Source organism: Salmo salar, chromosome 03 (genome assembly GCF_965601325.2).
Source record: "Salmo salar chromosome 03, fSalSal1, whole genome shotgun sequence".
Lineage (NCBI taxonomy): Eukaryota > Metazoa > Chordata > Actinopteri > Salmoniformes > Salmonidae > Salmo > Salmo salar.
The window spans coordinates 18,661,301-18,676,864 of record NC_138293.1 but is presented as its reverse complement, the minus strand read 5'-3'; the positions used below and the strand labels follow the sequence as shown (position 1 = coordinate 18,676,864).

General features: G+C 42.8%; 2 protein-coding genes across 4 annotated transcripts; both read right to left on the bottom strand.

Annotated features, from left to right (window-relative positions):
• Nucleotides 1–127: 127 nt before the first annotated feature.
• mrpl37 (mitochondrial ribosomal protein L37) lies at nucleotides 128–7,999 on the bottom strand. The gene is made up of 7 exons (XM_014190264.3): nucleotides 7,503–7,999; nucleotides 7,133–7,316; nucleotides 4,979–5,094; nucleotides 4,484–4,669; nucleotides 4,203–4,357; nucleotides 555–758; nucleotides 128–332 (listed from the first exon to the last, which is right to left on the bottom strand). Exons 1-7 carry the CDS (start codon nucleotides 7,882–7,884, stop codon nucleotides 255–257), a joined length of 1,305 nt encoding a protein of 434 aa, XP_014045739.1. The 5' UTR covers nucleotides 7,885–7,999; the 3' UTR covers nucleotides 128–254.
• A 3,018-nt stretch (nucleotides 8,000–11,017) lies between these two features.
• On the bottom strand, nucleotides 11,018–15,550 carry LOC106599149 (piggyBac transposable element-derived protein 4). Of its 3 annotated transcripts, none has more exons than XM_014190255.3 (5): nucleotides 15,437–15,550; nucleotides 14,645–14,741; nucleotides 14,373–14,507; nucleotides 13,867–14,061; nucleotides 11,018–13,653 (listed from the first exon to the last, which is right to left on the bottom strand). In XM_014190255.3, the coding sequence occupies exons 2-5, from the start codon at nucleotides 14,716–14,718 to the stop codon at nucleotides 11,643–11,645; spliced, it is 2,415 nt and encodes an 804-aa protein (XP_014045730.3). In that variant the 5' UTR covers nucleotides 14,719–14,741; nucleotides 15,437–15,550; the 3' UTR covers nucleotides 11,018–11,642. The 3 variants fall into 3 exon arrangements, with proteins under 3 accessions (XP_014045730.3, XP_014045732.3, XP_014045734.3); XM_014190257.3 differs by lacking the exon at nucleotides 15,437–15,550 and adding an exon at nucleotides 15,167–15,430; XM_014190259.3 differs by lacking the exon at nucleotides 15,437–15,550 and having other exon boundaries at nucleotides 13,938–14,061; nucleotides 14,645–14,720.
• Between the last annotated feature and the right edge of the window lie 14 nt (nucleotides 15,551–15,564).

Sequence of the window (15,564 nt, the reverse complement as noted above, 5' to 3'; positions counted from 1 at the left end):
GACATACATTGCTACATTTCCACAATGCTATTTTGGTTATTTTCTTAAGCGATAAGAGATATGGATCACAATCCTCTTCTACAGATCTAATTCAAAACTGAGCCAGGGAAGAGAAACGCAATGCAACTTTAGACTCTGATGAGATAGAGTATCTAGGGTCTCTTTATTTTCAGATATTACAGTAATGACAGTAGAAATAGGGAGGTTATGAATAGTGGAACATTGTTGTTTTGGTGCTGTTTAATGTAGCTAGTTCACACAGCTCCATGCAGATAGAGGGACAGGAACTTCTGGAAGGTTTCAGGCTTGTACCCAGATAGACCTGGTGGTATCTGCAGGGGCAAAGCAGAGAGAACAAAACCTGTTCATTTTGATGTTTGAAATACCATTTGTATAAAATCTAAGCTACTAAGTAAAATGGATTCCCTGTTACTATCCATTTCTGTTTATAACAGATGTGGGACCCTATAAGGGTGTACAGTGTATTTTATAACGGTTTGATTATATAACTTTTGAAAAGAGACAAATAAAGAAAAAAACTAAGAAGTTCTTACCTGCACCACCCTCTTCTTGATGAGGGGGCGGACCTTGGCGAAGTCATACAGCAGCTGGTCATTCTCCACCCACACCTGGTTCTTGACCCCCTCGTCAGCCTGCAGGTCTGTGGTGTTGAGCTGGAACACCACATACTGGAACATCCGGCCGTTGGTGGCCACCGACTGGACCACTATGGGCTGCTCCAGCACCCCAGGCTTAGTCTGAAGGGAGGGGGAAGAGAGGTTGAACAACATAGTGCTGAGCGTTTAAGGTTTGGTTTCGATTATATTTGTATCTTTTTTTTATGCGTTATGTGGGATGAATGCTGTAACACAGACTAAAACAATTAATACAATTTTCATGATGGTAGTGACTGCCCATTACTGCTTATTACTTCAGATTTTATTGGTCACATACACATGGTTAGCAGATGTTAATGCAAGTGTATCGAAATACTTGTGCTTCTATTTCCGACAGTGCAGTAATATCTAACAATTCCCCAACAACTACATAATACACACAAATCTAAAGGAGTGAATGAGAATATGTACATATAAATATATGGATGAGCGATGGCAGAGCGGCATAGGCAAGGTGCAATAGATGGTATAAAATACAGTATATTCATATGATTTGAGTAACGGAAGATATGTAAACATTATTAAAGTGGCATTGTTTAAAGTGAATAGTGATCCATTTATTAAAGTGTCCAGTGATTGGGTGTCAATGTAGGCAGCAGCCTCTCTGAGTTAGTGATGGCTGTTTAGCAGTCTGATGGCATTGAGATAGAAGCTGTTTTTCAGTCTCTTGGTTCCAGCTTTGATGCACCTGTACTGACCTTGCCTTCTGGATGGTAGCGGTGTGAACAGGCAGTGGCTTGGGTGGTTGTTGTCCTTGATGATCTTTTTGGCCTTCCTGTGACATCGGGTGCTGTAGGTGTCATGTAGGGCAGGTAGTTTGCCCCCGATGCATTGTTCAGACTGCACCACCCTCTGGAGAGCCTTACGGTTGAGTGCGGTGCAGTTGCCGTACCAGGTGGTGATACAGCCCAACAGGATGCTCTCGATTGTGCATCTGTAAAAGTTTGTCAGGGTTTTGGGTGACAAGCCAAATTTCTTCAGCCTCCTGAGGTTGAAGAGGTGTTGTTGCATCTTCTTCACCACACTGTCTGTGTGGGTGGACAATTTCACTTTGTCTGTGATGTGTACGCAGAGGAACTTAAAAACTTTCCACCTTCTCCACTGCTGTCTCTTCGATGTGGATAGGGGGGAGCTGCCTCTGCTGTTTCCCGAAGTCCACAATCATCTCCTTTGTTATGTTGAGTGAGAGGTTGTTTTCCTGACACCTCACCTCCTCCCTGTAGGCTGTCTCGTCGTTGTTGGTAATCAAGCCCACTACTGTTGTGTCGTCTGCAAACTTGATGATTGAGTTGGAGGCGTGCATGGGCACGTAGTCGTGGGTGAACAGGGAGTACAGGAGGGGACTTAGCACGCACCCTTGTGGGGCCCCAGTGTTAAGGATCAATGAAGTGGAGATGTTGTTTCCTACCTTCACCATCTTGGGTGGCCCTTCAGAAAGTCCAGGACCCAATATTGCACAGGGCGGGGTTGAGACCCATGGCCTCCAGCTTGATGATGAACTGGGAGGGTAGTATGGTGTTGAATGCTGAGCTGTAGTCAATAAACAGCATTCTTACATAGGTATTCCTCTTGTCCAGATGGGATAGGGCAGTGTGCAGTGTGATGGCGATTACGTCATCTGTGGACCTGTTGGGGTGGTATGCAAACTGAAGTGGGTATGGGTGGAGGTGATATGATCCTTGACTAGTCTCTCAAAGGACTTCATGATGACAGAAGTGAGTGCTACGGGGCGGTAGTCATTTAGTTCAGTTATCTTTGACTTCTTGGGTACAGGAACAGTGGTGGCCATCTTGAAGCATGTGGGGACAGCAGACTGGGATAGGGAGAGATTGAATATGTCCGTAAACACACCAGCCAGCTGGTCTGCGCATGCTCTGAGGAAGCGGCTAGGGATGCCGTCTGGGCCAGCAGCCTTGCGAGGGTTAACATCTTTAAATGTTTTACTCACGTCTGCCACTGAGAAGGAGAGGGCGCAGTCCTTGTTAGCGGGCCGCGGCGATGGCAAAGAAAGTGTTTAGTTTGTCTGGAAGCGTGACGTCGGTGTCCGTGACGTGGCTGGTTTTCTTTTTGTAGCCTGTGATTTCCATAATTTATTCACATTACTTTAATAAAATATTTCAGATGTTCTGTATATTTGTTTTATTTGATGACTTTTTTATTTCATTCCAAGTCATCATCTCAATAGAGCTGCTGCCTACTGTGTGCTGTCTGACATGTCACTATTTTGTAGTTCTTCATAGTAAATAAGGCATACTTATATGACTCCTAAATACCAACTATCAATCATTTCGATAATATATTTTCAGGTAGAGATACCTCACAAAGCAACAGCTGCTCTCTAGATCACCTCACGATCATGCAGTCTTCGGTCTCTTCTGTAGTAGGCGTAAAAGAAACAGACCGGACAAGAAGATGCGCAATGAATTATGGTCATTGTCGCTAAACTGTGAAAAATATTGGCCTGTTGGAAACTCCCTACTACATTGCACAGTTAATCTCTAGAGAAACTGTGCAATGTTCGCATTGAGCTAACAGAAAAAAACAGAATGAAATGGAATTCAAATAACTGAACAGACATCGGTCAATTAGTTGTTAAAAAAAACGGGGGGAAAAAAAGAGAAAAAAAACCCCCACAGAAATGTAGGTTAATCGCTCAAGACTAGACGCGTGACCCACATACACAATCAGTGGAGGGAGAAATCGGTGGAGGATGTGTTCATTGTTGCGGCTTAATTTCAATGAAAGCCACGTTTGCAATCATATTGTGTGTAACAATGCACGGGAACTCTGTCAGGGTGGAATAGTACATTATTATGAACCAGTCCGTGGGTGATTAATGGCATTTGTTTCTACCATTATGAACCAGTCCGTGGGTGATTAATGGCATTTGTTTCTACCATTATGAACCAGTCCCTGGGTGATTAATGGCACTTGTTTCTACTAGTATAAGAAAAACTAGAATTGTATTAATATTGATATGAAATATATGTATGGAAATAAATTATTGATCTTTTATGAATTATTATTCGTCTGTATGGATTCACAAACTTTTTGGGGGCCTTTTTTGTCAACAATGTGGCTGGCCTCATTAACCTGGGCACAGTACCCAGGCACAAAACCCATCCCTCCCCATTTCATTCACAAATCTGTAAAGATTCACACAGATTTTGCTGCTGCTGAACCAACCTGCTGAAGCAAGACAGAATGAGAGCGATGAGCTGAGCAGCCCACGACTGTGTGTGGTTTGTCTCGGGTTGGGGGGCCTCAAGCGGAGCATGGGGGGGGGGGGGGCTTGCTGATGTGAGGCCTGTCGCAATTGCCTCTTCTGCCAAATTGTAAGTCCGCCACTGTAAGCAACCATCAGTTCATTATGCCAAGCAGAAATCCTGATCAAATCTCTATCCCATTCAATCACTGTTTATAATTTCTGTTACAAATGTGTACCTACTACCCCTGTGTAATAAAGTACTGGACATTATACCATTATGTAATTAATTTACGTGTAAGGTTACAAACAGCCTTTACCCCGTGGAGTGTGTGAGCACGAGCCAGGGCGTTCCCGAAGGCAAACATGATCATCTTAGCACGGAGCTGCTCAGGAAGGAGAGTGACAGGGGTGTCTCCTGCCTCCAGGAGGAAGAGGGTATGGGCATGAGGGTAAGGGTAGTCCTCCTTGAAGCCTGAAGGAACAGAGGTTTAATTGTGAGTTCATTCCTGACCTGAATTCAACATTTCCATTGTTCTACATACAAATTGTATGGATCTGTAGCTGTAATGACTGGTTGATTGACAAACAGTAGTATTGCCTGTATGGTTCTGCTCCTCGTAGACCTGGACACTCTGCAGGTCAATGGTCGGAGAGATTGGGTAGAACGTCTCCAGGACATGGTCGGCCGTGCTCTGGACCTCCTCTTTCCCAGCAAGCACTGGGAGAGGGGCCATGCTGTTGAGCAGCAACCCATTCTGCCCTCGCACCTGGAACAAGTCTTCACCTGGAGGACAGGTGGCCAGGAAGAGGTGAGATAAAACAGCTAAACTATTGGTCAATGGTGTGTAGTAGTAGCCTATGTACTGTGGCTATCCTGTCTATCTCATAGATATTAAATAATGGGCCCTGGACACGTTACCTACTAGTGGGGCTTAGGGGGTTGATTTTGGTCTGGATACAACTTGATGAGGAGATGGGCAATAGTGTTATTTCAGTAACACTAAAACAACAAATACATTCAAAGTCCAGTATAATACTGTATTTACCACTATTGCATAATGCTATTGAATGAGGTCAGGGGTCACGGGCCTACCTCTGCTCCATGTGGCAGCCAGACTGTATTTCTCCGCCAGGATCCTCCTGCCAAGCCCAGGATGACTGACCTGCAGGCTCCCACACAGGTGGATCAGGCTCCTCAGCAAAGCCACACTAGAGAGACAAAGGACAGAAGAGAGATGCCACATGTCAGCCCAGAGACAGTGGAATTAATGTTCAGAGACCCAAGCTGGCCCAGCCATGTATTTTGTGATTCTGATGTGAATGAAAACCTGTGACACCAGACAAAGACAATTATGGGTCATGGGCTAGTTTGTTTGCGTTCATCTGAGTAGTGGTCGACTAGACTAGAGGTCGACCGATTAATCGGAATGGCCGATTAATTAGGGCCGATTTCAAGTTTTCATAACAATCGGAAATCGGTATTTTTTTTTTACACCTTTATTTAACAAGGCAAGTCAGTTAAGAACACATTCTTATTTTCAATGACGGCCTAGGAACGGTGGGTTAACTGCCTTGTTCAGGGGCAGAACGACAGATTTTTACCTTGTCAGCTCGGGGATTCAATCTTGCAACCTTACGGTTAACTAGTCCAACGCTCTAACCACCTGCTTTACATTGCACTCCACGAGGAGCCTGCCTGTTACGCGAATGCAGTAAGAAGCCAAGGTAAGTTGCTAGCTAGCATTAAACTTATCTTATAAAAAACAATCAATCAATCAATCATAATCACTAGTTAACTACACATGGTTGATGATATTACTAGTTTATCTAGCCTGTCCTGCGTTGCATATAATCGCTTAGGTACACGTTGCTCCAACGTGTACCTAAACATAAACATCAATGCCTTTCTTAAAATCAATACACAAGTATATATTTTTAAACCTGCATATTTAGTTAATATTGCCTGCTAACATGAATTTCTTTTAACTAGGGAAAATGTGTCACTTCTCTTGCAACAGAGTCAGGGTATATGCAGCAGTTTGGGCCGCCTGGCTCGTTGCGAACTGTGAAGACTATTTCTTCCTAACAAAGACAGCCAACTTCGCCAAACGGGGGATGATTTAACAAAAGCGCATTTGCGAAAAAAGCACAATTGTTGCACGACTGTACCTAACCATAAACATCAATGCCTTTCTTAAAATCAATACACAGAAGTATATATTTTTAAACCTGCATATTTAGCTAAAAGAAATCCAGGTTAGCAGGCAATATTAACCAGGTGAAATTGTGTCACTTCTCTTGCGTTCATTGCACGCAGAGTCAGGGTATATGCAACAGTTTGGGCAGCCTGGCTCGTTGCGAACTAATTTGCCAGAATTCTAGTAATTATGACATAACATTGAAGGTTGTGCAATGTAACAGGAATATTTAGACTTATGGATGCCACTCGTTAGATAAAATACGGAACAGTTCCGTATTGCACTGAAAGAATAAACGTGATAGTTTCCGGATTCGACCATATTAATGACCTAAGGCTTGTATTTCTGTTATTATTTTATAATTAAGTCTATGATTTGATAGAGCAGTCTGACTGAGCGATGGTAGGCACCAGCAGGCTCGTACGCATTCATTCAAACAGCACTTTCGTTTTGCCAGCAGCTCTTCGCAATGCTAATCGCGTTTCAAACGTCACTTGCTCTGCATGGGTAACGCTGCTTCGAGGGTGGCTGTTGTCAATGTGTTCCTGGTTCGAGCCCAGGTAGGAGCGAGGAGAGGGACGGAAGCTATACTGTTACACTGGCAATACTAAAGTGAACATATGAAAGCTGAACATATGAACATAAGAACATCCAATAGTCAAAAGTATATGAAATACAAATCGTATAGAGAGAAATAGTCCTATAATTCCTATAATAACTACAACCTAAAACTTCTTACCAGGGAATATTGAAGACTCATGTTAAAAGGAACCACCAGCTTTCATATGTTCTCATGTTCTGAGCAAGGAACTTAAACGTTAGCTTTCTTACATGGCACATATTGCACTTTTGAGGCTAAATTGATTGTATTGATGTATTATAATAAGTTAAAATAAGTGTTCATTCAATATTGTTGCAATTGTCATTATTACAAATACATATTATTTTTTTTAATCGGCCGATTAATCGGTATTGGCTTCTTTTGGTCCTCCAATAATCGGTATCGGCGTTGAAAAATCATAATCGGTCGACCTCTAGACTAGACTCACCAGAACTTTTCTCTGGACGGTCGTTCCTCTGTGGTGTCCCAGAAGCGAGCATGCCTGATGGCATTCTGAACTCGCTCATCCTGGTTTTCAATCTGATTGGCTTCGTTCTCAGCCAATAACAAAACCTGGTCCGGAAGTCCCTTCGTCAGCTTGGATTTAGTGAGCCACAGTGCTTGCCTGACACCTGTAACATAGGAATAAATATTAAAGAGAATACACACAATTGATTCATTTTTATTTTATTGATTTCTATATTTTGGCCTCCAATTGACATTTAGTGGCATCTCTTTTGTTGACTTATATCTTCCATTTGTCTAATACAGGATCAATAATAGGAGCCAACAGTTTATAGAACATTAATAGAAAATACCTTCAAGTGCGTTTGTCCTTTGGTTAAATACGAAGCAAGACTTCTCTTTATGGAGTGGCATTTCTTCCTCTTTCGGCGCATAATAATGAGAGGGGTCGTTCCAGTCTCGCACCCAGGTAGGGAAAGAGGGCTTTGCCAACCCAGGAACATAGTGCATTCTATCGCCATAGGTAATGCGCTCGAGTCCGGGTATGTCCACCTTGACTCGCGGCTTTTTTCTCGGCGGTACCTTCGCACATATACTGCAGGTGACATTGAAATATCGATGCCCATGGACACTGCTCCCTCCATGTGTCGAGCTGATTCTTACCTCTTTTAAAAGCGTCGTTTTCGCAAGCAAAGGAGCTGCGGCCTTAAACAGTTGTGCTGTTTCTTTAAACATTTTGCTAAGTATTATTTATCTTTATAAAGTAATAATTATCTAAAGCATCTTCTCGTTACACGTATCACTGTAGGGCGCCGCCATCTTTTTCACCCGTACTGAGGTTCAAAGCAATTGGTAAACGACCAGTGTGGTATACTACCGCCTCCAACAGGATGGGAGTGGAACCCACATGCAAAATAGGCCTTGTCCAAAAATGAAAGCGTCCTTCTTACTTCTTTCCCAATACTTGGTGGAAGGAAAAATGCATTTTGACAGGTGAGAAATAGTGTATTCGTTAATCTGTTCAATCATATCAAAAATGTGAATACTTTGATGAGAAGTATGGCCTTTTCATATTTTTGGATGGAAATAGAGAACATCATTTGATCTAAGTCTGGGGGCATTGTCCTGTCAGAATTTTCACATTTGATAAATGTAATTCCAGTCATGATGTCAAACACAATCAGAGTCATGTATGTTCATGTTCTTTAATTGAGATAACAAAAATTAAGATTATTTTTATTTAACCTTTAGGTTAGGTTTGTAGTATTTCATATAGATGGGGCTCAGCCTAGTTTTTATGCTTTTTACAGACACAATATCAGGAAATCAGGAAAAAAAATTGCTGCTTCAGAACCCTCTGTACCTTTTCAGACAAAAGTAACACTGACATACAAAAATATACTGAACAAAAATATAAACACAACATGCCACAATTTCAATGATTTTACTGAGTTATAGTTCATTTAAGGAAATCAATCCATTTAAATAAATAAATTAGGCCCTAATCTATGGATTTCACGACTGGGCAGGCCCACCCACTTGGGAGCCAGGCCCACCAACTGGGGAGCCAAGCCCAGCCAATCAGAATGAGTTTTTCCCCACAAAAGGGCTTTATTACAGACAGAAATACAGTTTCATCAGCTGTCCAGGTAGCTGGTCTCTGACGATCCCGCATGTGAAGAAGCCGGATGTGGAGGTCCTGGGCTGGCGTGGTTACACGTGGTCTGTGGTTGTGAGGCCAGTTGGACGTACTGCCAATTCTCTAAAATGACGTTGGAGGCGGCTTATGGTAGAGAAATGAGCGTTCAATTCTCTGGCAACAGCTCTTGTGGACATTCCTGCAGTCAGCATGTCAATTGCACACTCCCTCAAAACTTGAGACATCTCAGGCATTGTGTTGTGTGACAAAAGTGCAGACTTTAGAGTGGCCTTTTATTGTCCTCTTACAAGGTGCACCTGTGTAATGATCATGCTGTTTAGTCAGCTACTTGATATGCCACAGCTGTCAGATGGATGGATTATCTTGGCAAAGGAAAAATGGTCACTAACATGGACGTAAACAAATCTGTGCACACAATTTGAGAGAAATACGTTTTTTTGTGCATATGGAACATTTCTGTGATCTTTTATTTCAGCTAATAAAACATGGGACCAACACTTTACATGTTGCGTTTATATTTTTGTTCAGTGTAGTTCCGATTATGACAATGGAATGAATGATGGAATGGAATTGAATGACATAAATAAGGACAACCCAAGAAGAGTCTTCTTCAGATTGTTCACCTCCATACTGTACATCCCTGTTTTGTGCCAACAAGAGGCAGGAGGCAGAGATGACCAGGAGGGAACAGAAGGCAATGAAGGAGAGACTGAGTGAGATAGAGAATTTTAGTGTACAAGGTAAGAACACAAAGACAGAAAATTATGAAAGAAAAAGAGGACAGAAGACATGGGGGAACACAAATATGGAGTGTGCAGCAGGACAAAAAAAGGGTCCAGAGAAAGTGGGTGCCTGCTGTCCCTGTTCCTGTGCCAAATGTCGGGGCCATCGAGTGCAAGCCCAGGCCAAAACCAGACCTGACACCTGAGTATGGACTCGAGCATAAGGCTGACCCAGCACCGAGGCACAGGGCTGACAAGGAAGACAGAGCTGCTGGACATTGAGAATGAAGAGTGTGAGGATGAAGTTGCCTCACAGGGGCAACAATAAGATTATGTCTTCCTCAACTTTGGAGGAAGCCCAGCATAAGTTTCAGAAGAAGGCTCAGGAGAACAGCCGTAGGGTCCAGACCGGGGCCAGGGAAAGTGATTGGCTGGGTGAACTAAAAAGTAAAAGCGAGAAATGAGAGAAAGATTGCAAGAACATACTGAAGGGAGGAGACTCAAAGTGATCAGTTCTACATTAACGGTGGAGTGATTTGCAGCCATGCCCAGCGAAAGCGAGAGAGAGAAAGAGAACTGGGCAAAACTCCTCAAGGGTGAGAAAACAAGATGGAGGCCGGAAAGATGCTGGCAAGAGTGGGAGGAGGAGATAGCCAGGAAGAAGAATAAGCTGAAGAGAACCGAGAGAAATGGGCTCTGGAACGAGAAGTTGGAGAACAAACACAGCAGCCAGGGTAGTAATGAGGACAACTCACTGCCTGAAGAAGCATCTGAGGCTGAAGGTGATGAAGAGGTGGAATATCTTTAAAAGCTGCAATATGTCACTTTTTGGACGACCTGTCCAAATTCACATAGAAATGTGAGTTATAGATCTGTCATTCTCATTTAAAGCAAGTCTAAAAAGCAGATCTGTTCTGTGTTATTTCTATGCTGCCACTTTTTGTTTTTATACTTGTTTTTTGTCAAATAAACAAAAATTAGGTGAACTATTACAATTTTAGCAACCAGGAAATGCCGGAACAATTTCTGCATAGTGCATCTTTAACATACTGGCCCTGGTGCTGCCGAACTCAGCAGGGACAGATACAAATGTCTCTGGTACAGTTATGACAAGGAGAAAACAGACTCCAAGGAGGCGAGGAGCAAGAGGGCGATAATCATTTGGATCAATACAAGAGTCAAAGAAGATGATCTCAAGAGAACTGTGAGAAGTCCAGCTCCAGAATGCTCATGTGAAAGTTCTCTCTTAATAAATATTTAAGTCAATCATAATATTTGTGTCCAAACTGAATCAATTATATACTGTTCCTATCAGATACTGTTAATCCATCAGATACTATTCCCCCCTAATATGGTACATTATTGGAGACATAAGATAATATGTCAAAACAAGACACCTAAAAAAAGAAACATAGTTCAATTAGTTGCGTTCATTTCAAAATGTAATTTAATGAAACAATTAAATAAAATGGAAAGAATACAGAGGGAATGTTATAGATGTTTTTATTTATTAACCCAAACCCTGGTAACCAAAGCAGGCAAGCTGAGATGTTCCCAAAGTGGCAATTCCAAAGCATAAAGGTGAACAACTAATTCATAATGATCTGAAACAATTTCCAAAATGATCAATAAAGAAAACAGTTGCTAATTTTCTAATGGACAGCAAAATGTCTTCCAATGTTTTTTTGTTCAGCAATTCCTGATACGTGATATAGAAAGCATTGTTGAGCTTTTGGCAGTTATAGCAAGCCATGTGTTTACCGCACAAAACTATTGGCAACCATAAGCAAACATTTGTGGTGAACACAAATACATTTGAATTAAAAAATAAATACAATTGTTTTGTCATCACATACACCGGATAGGTGGAGTGAAATATGTTGATTTACAGGGGCAGCCATAGTAGTATGGCACCCCTGGGGCAAATTAGGTTACAGTGCCATGCTCAAAGGCAAGTCGACAGATTTTTCACCTTGTCCGATCAGGTATTCAAACCAGCGACCTTTCGGTTACTGGCCCAATGTGCAACAATATATAGGCGCAACAATTCTCTATACATCCCACCAATTCAGAAATCCTGTAGGCCTAACCCTTGGAACGAAAATAAACTATTAACTTGAATCTTGCTCGTCATTGTCTTTTTTCACATGCCATATTCTGAAGCAGTTCCTATCTGGTATTATGCAGAGTGCCACCTTGCAGGACTCACACTGCCAAATGGTCTTGTGCTTACACAAATGACACTGCCTCCTTCCCTCAGAAGCTTTATTACACAACGCAACAGTGATGGGATCTTTTGTGGGCACAGGACAGCACAATAAACCAACTTCCACCTCTTCCTCTTCTTCACCCTGCTTTTCATCCTGTTTTTCACCATGCTTTTCACCCTGCCTTTCCACTCGCTGTTCGCTCGGTTGTTCCTTCTGCTCCTCCCCCCTCTCCTCCTGAACATCCCCTTTCAATGCAATGTCAGCAAGCTGCGAACACAGCTTCTCCCTGAACTGTTTTTGGGCCATGGGCTTTGTGTTCTTTGTCACGGCCATGTCCTTGTGCATGAGCCAACTGTTCACCACAGCAACATCTACAAAGTGGTAGAAGAAGGTTTTGTACCACTTCATGGTTTTCTGGGCCACACTGTAGCATTTGATAAGGGAATCAGACAGGTCCACACCCCCCATATACTTGTTGTAGGACTTAATCGGCGCTGGGGCGGGTACAGGCTCTGTTGTCCAGGTTCCATCCTCTAACCTCTTGCGTCGTTGCACCTGCTCCTTTGCAAAGGCTTTATGGATGGTGGTACACATGATGACTGGTCGTGCGTCCATCCACTTGGTGAAGAGCAGCTCCCCGTCACGAAGCCAGCGGATGGTCCCTCTCTTTGCTCTGGGAGGCATACTGTTCTCCTGAACACCAGCGAGGCCCACACGGTTTTCACGTATGGTTCCACAAGCTCCTAATTTGTTCTTGTACAGGTCACGGAAGAGAGTTGCGCTGGTGAAATAATTATCAACGTAAATGTGGTACCCAGTGCCCAAGTGAGGGATATTCAACAGGTCCATGACAGCATCATAGCTCTCCCCTTTGCCTGAAACAGATGGGTTCTTGCTCATAAAGACATTGAAGTCGCAGGTGTAGCCATTTCTTGAATCTGCTAAAACATACAGCTTGAATCCATACCTGTAGGGCTTGGATTTAATGTATTGTTTGAGGCTGTGGCGGGCCTTGGAGCGCACCATACGCTCATCAATGGAAAGGTTCTGGAATGGGTGGTAGAAGGCTCTGCATGCCGCCAATATCTGGTCTTTGAGAGGTTTGATTCTCATGAGCCGATCATACCCCGCAGTCCCCTTCTTCTTGTCGTTTTCCTCATCCTCTGCTGGGTCACTCATGTGCAGTGAATAGGTGATCGCCCGAAATCTTGTCATAGTCATGACTGTACGGCAAAAAGGAATACCATACAACCTGTTCGGGACCCAGTAGTCTGATACAGTGTGCACATTCAGCAGACCCATATAGATTACAATGCTGAGGTATTTGTACATTTCCTCCACAGACACAGGTTTCCATGGTTCTTTGATTCCATGTTCCTGTCTTCTCTTGGCATTCTTGTTGGTGTTTGAGCAGAGAGTATCAACAACGTCATTACTGAAGAAGAGCTGGAAGAGCTCTAGAACAGTGTAGTTCTTTGAAGTGTCCAGCTGGGGTCCTGGAGTCCTAGCTGGTTCAAAGGGGAACAGTTTAGGCTCTTGGTCTGGTTCATCCTCAGTCTTCCACCTCCTCTCTGACCCAATGATAAGAGGTGTGGCTGCATGAGCGTTCCTTCTGGATTTGGCAGGGCTGGATAACCAAAGGGGAGAGGATGGAGGCCTGGCCTTCTTTCTCCTCTTTTTCTGTGTTCCTTTAGGGCTGGAGATGGTTTTTCTCTTGTTTGAAGCTCTGGTCTCTATGGCTTCTGTCTCAAAGGAAAATGTGTCTTCATCCTCCCCACTGGACTCTGAAGCCTCAGTGGAGAGAGGGAAGGAACCTCTTACTCTGGGCTGTGAAGAGTCTGTCCCATTGGACAGGGAATCATTCCCATCTACAGTCTCTGAAGGTTCTGTCCAACTGTCTTCATCTTCCTCTCTGAAACGTATCACAGACAAATAAGGATAAGAGTGAGCAAAATCAGTTAATTGTGACATCCCTAGTACATGCAAATATATAATAGTCAAGGAACAAATTTATGTGTGAGAAAATAATAATCATACCATCATTTGAAGGCATAATATCACATGTAGTGGTCAAGGGATGGCATTTTATGAGACAAGTTATAATACTGAAACTGATTCAACTCACTGGTCCAAAAGTTGATCCAACGCTTCTTTGAAATCGGAATCTATTAAGGAGGAAGACGAGGGAAACCTTACTCTGGACTGTGAAGAGACTGTCGCTTTGGGAGGGGAGTCATCCCTCCCTCTAGTCTCTGTAACTGCTGCCCCATTGCCGTCTACAGTCTCTAAAGGTTCTGTCCAACAGTCTTTATTTTCCTCTCTGAAAACAAATCAATGAAAAAATGTAGTCAGGGTGAAGCAAAATCAGTTTATTGTGAGATCCCTAGCACAAGTGAATAGCCCTTCATCTTTAATAGTCAAGAAATACAATTCTGTGATTTAAAAAAAATCATATATAATAACACATGCTTACTGTGAATGAGTGGCCCAACACAAAACACATAATTCAAGGTGTATGCTGCATTCCATAAGATTTGCACATACAGCTAGCTATATGATATGTATCAGTACTGTAGTCGTCAAGGAATGACATGTGAGAGAAGTCGTAATAGTGAAACTTATTGTACTTACAGGTCCAAAAGTTGATCCATCTCATCTTCGAAATATGATATGTTGCTGTCACATTCATAGTTTTCATCCCAGTCATTCTCTTGTACTTCCCCTCCATCCTCGTCAGTACTGTTTTCTCGTTGCCTTTTATCCCCCCTGTATGGCATTTTAATCAAATATTCAATTAAGGGTGAGAAGATCATGCCCAATTTGTTGAACAGTGATGAGTGACATGGTAATGATTTTGAAGAGCACTAGACAACATCAATAAGCATTCATTAGCACACACTAACCTCTTGTTGTTGCATCCAAAGAGAGAGTGTCTGGCCTGACCAATTGTGTCCGGCACTTCCTTCTGCTCCATCATTACCCACTGGCTATCTCCACAGCCTGAAACCACAACACATACACACCAGGGGGTAAGTTTAGATCATTGAGTTACCCAACTAACAATACCATTTCGGTTGGTACTGAAATCGGTTGGCACTGAAACTTTCTCCAACATATATAGATGTTTTATAACTTTAGCTAGATTTCTGAGTTCATAAATACAGATGACTTGAAATGGTTGTCTGACAACAGACTACACACTCCTAATATTAGGCTTTTTAGGGATTTAGGAAACAGCAATTCAAAACAAGCTATTGTTTATCAGTGAGCTAGCTGGCTTGGCTTGGCTATGATTTTCATTTGTGGCCGTGGTTAGGGTTATCAGGTCTGTCAAGCAATGCCCCCACAGTGGGACCCCATGCAGATTTCTAACCAGCTACCCCACCAGGCTAGCTAACACATTTACTGTCTGTTCACTTAGCTACCTGGTTAGTGCTGACGGCTTGCAACCATGTATTTCGTTTCTCCACGTTTAGGTGGCTAGCTGTGTTTAGGTATAATTATGGCATTACATGGTAGACACCATACCAGAAGCACCATAAAGGTTATCTGATGGAACGAAGCACTAGCGAGTGGAATGGCGGGTGACTAGCTACAAAACAAATGGTTTAAGTCCAACCCGGGATCTTTGGAACGTCCCTACTCTAACCTTAACCATAACCATAACCTTGCATAACTCTAACGTTAACCCTTACCTTAACCATTTACAATTGTAACTTCAATGGGGTAACGTCAGAGTTGGGACGTTCCAAGGATCCAGAATAGCATTCAACAAAGCCTAAACAACACAGCGCACAACGTCATGTAATGTGACGCCAATTTT

Bases quoted from the DNA above. Each gene is read 5' to 3' on its own strand.
- mrpl37 (XM_014190264.3), bottom strand. From the start codon at position 7,884: ATGTTTAAAGAAACAGCACAACTGTTTAAGGCCGCAGCTCCTTTGCTT. The intron at 4,358-4,483 runs GCAATACTACTG...CTGTTCCTTCAG, and splicing joins CGAGGAGCAGAACCATACAG to GCTTCAAGGAGGACTACCCT. The intron at 759-4,202 runs GTAAAGGCTGTT...CCCTCCCTTCAG, and splicing joins GTGCTCACACACTCCACGGG to ACTAAGCCTGGGGTGCTGGA.
- LOC106599149 (XM_014190255.3), bottom strand. From the start codon at position 14,718: ATGATGGAGCAGAAGGAAGTGCCGGACACAATTGGTCAGGCCAGACAC. The intron at 14,062-14,372 runs GTAAGTACAATA...ATTTGTTTTCAG, and splicing joins ATGGATCAACTTTTGGACCT to AGAGGAAAATAAAGACTGTT. The intron at 13,654-13,866 runs GTGAGTTGAATC...GATACGTTTCAG, and splicing joins TTGGATCAACTTTTGGACCA to AGAGGAAGATGAAGACAGTT.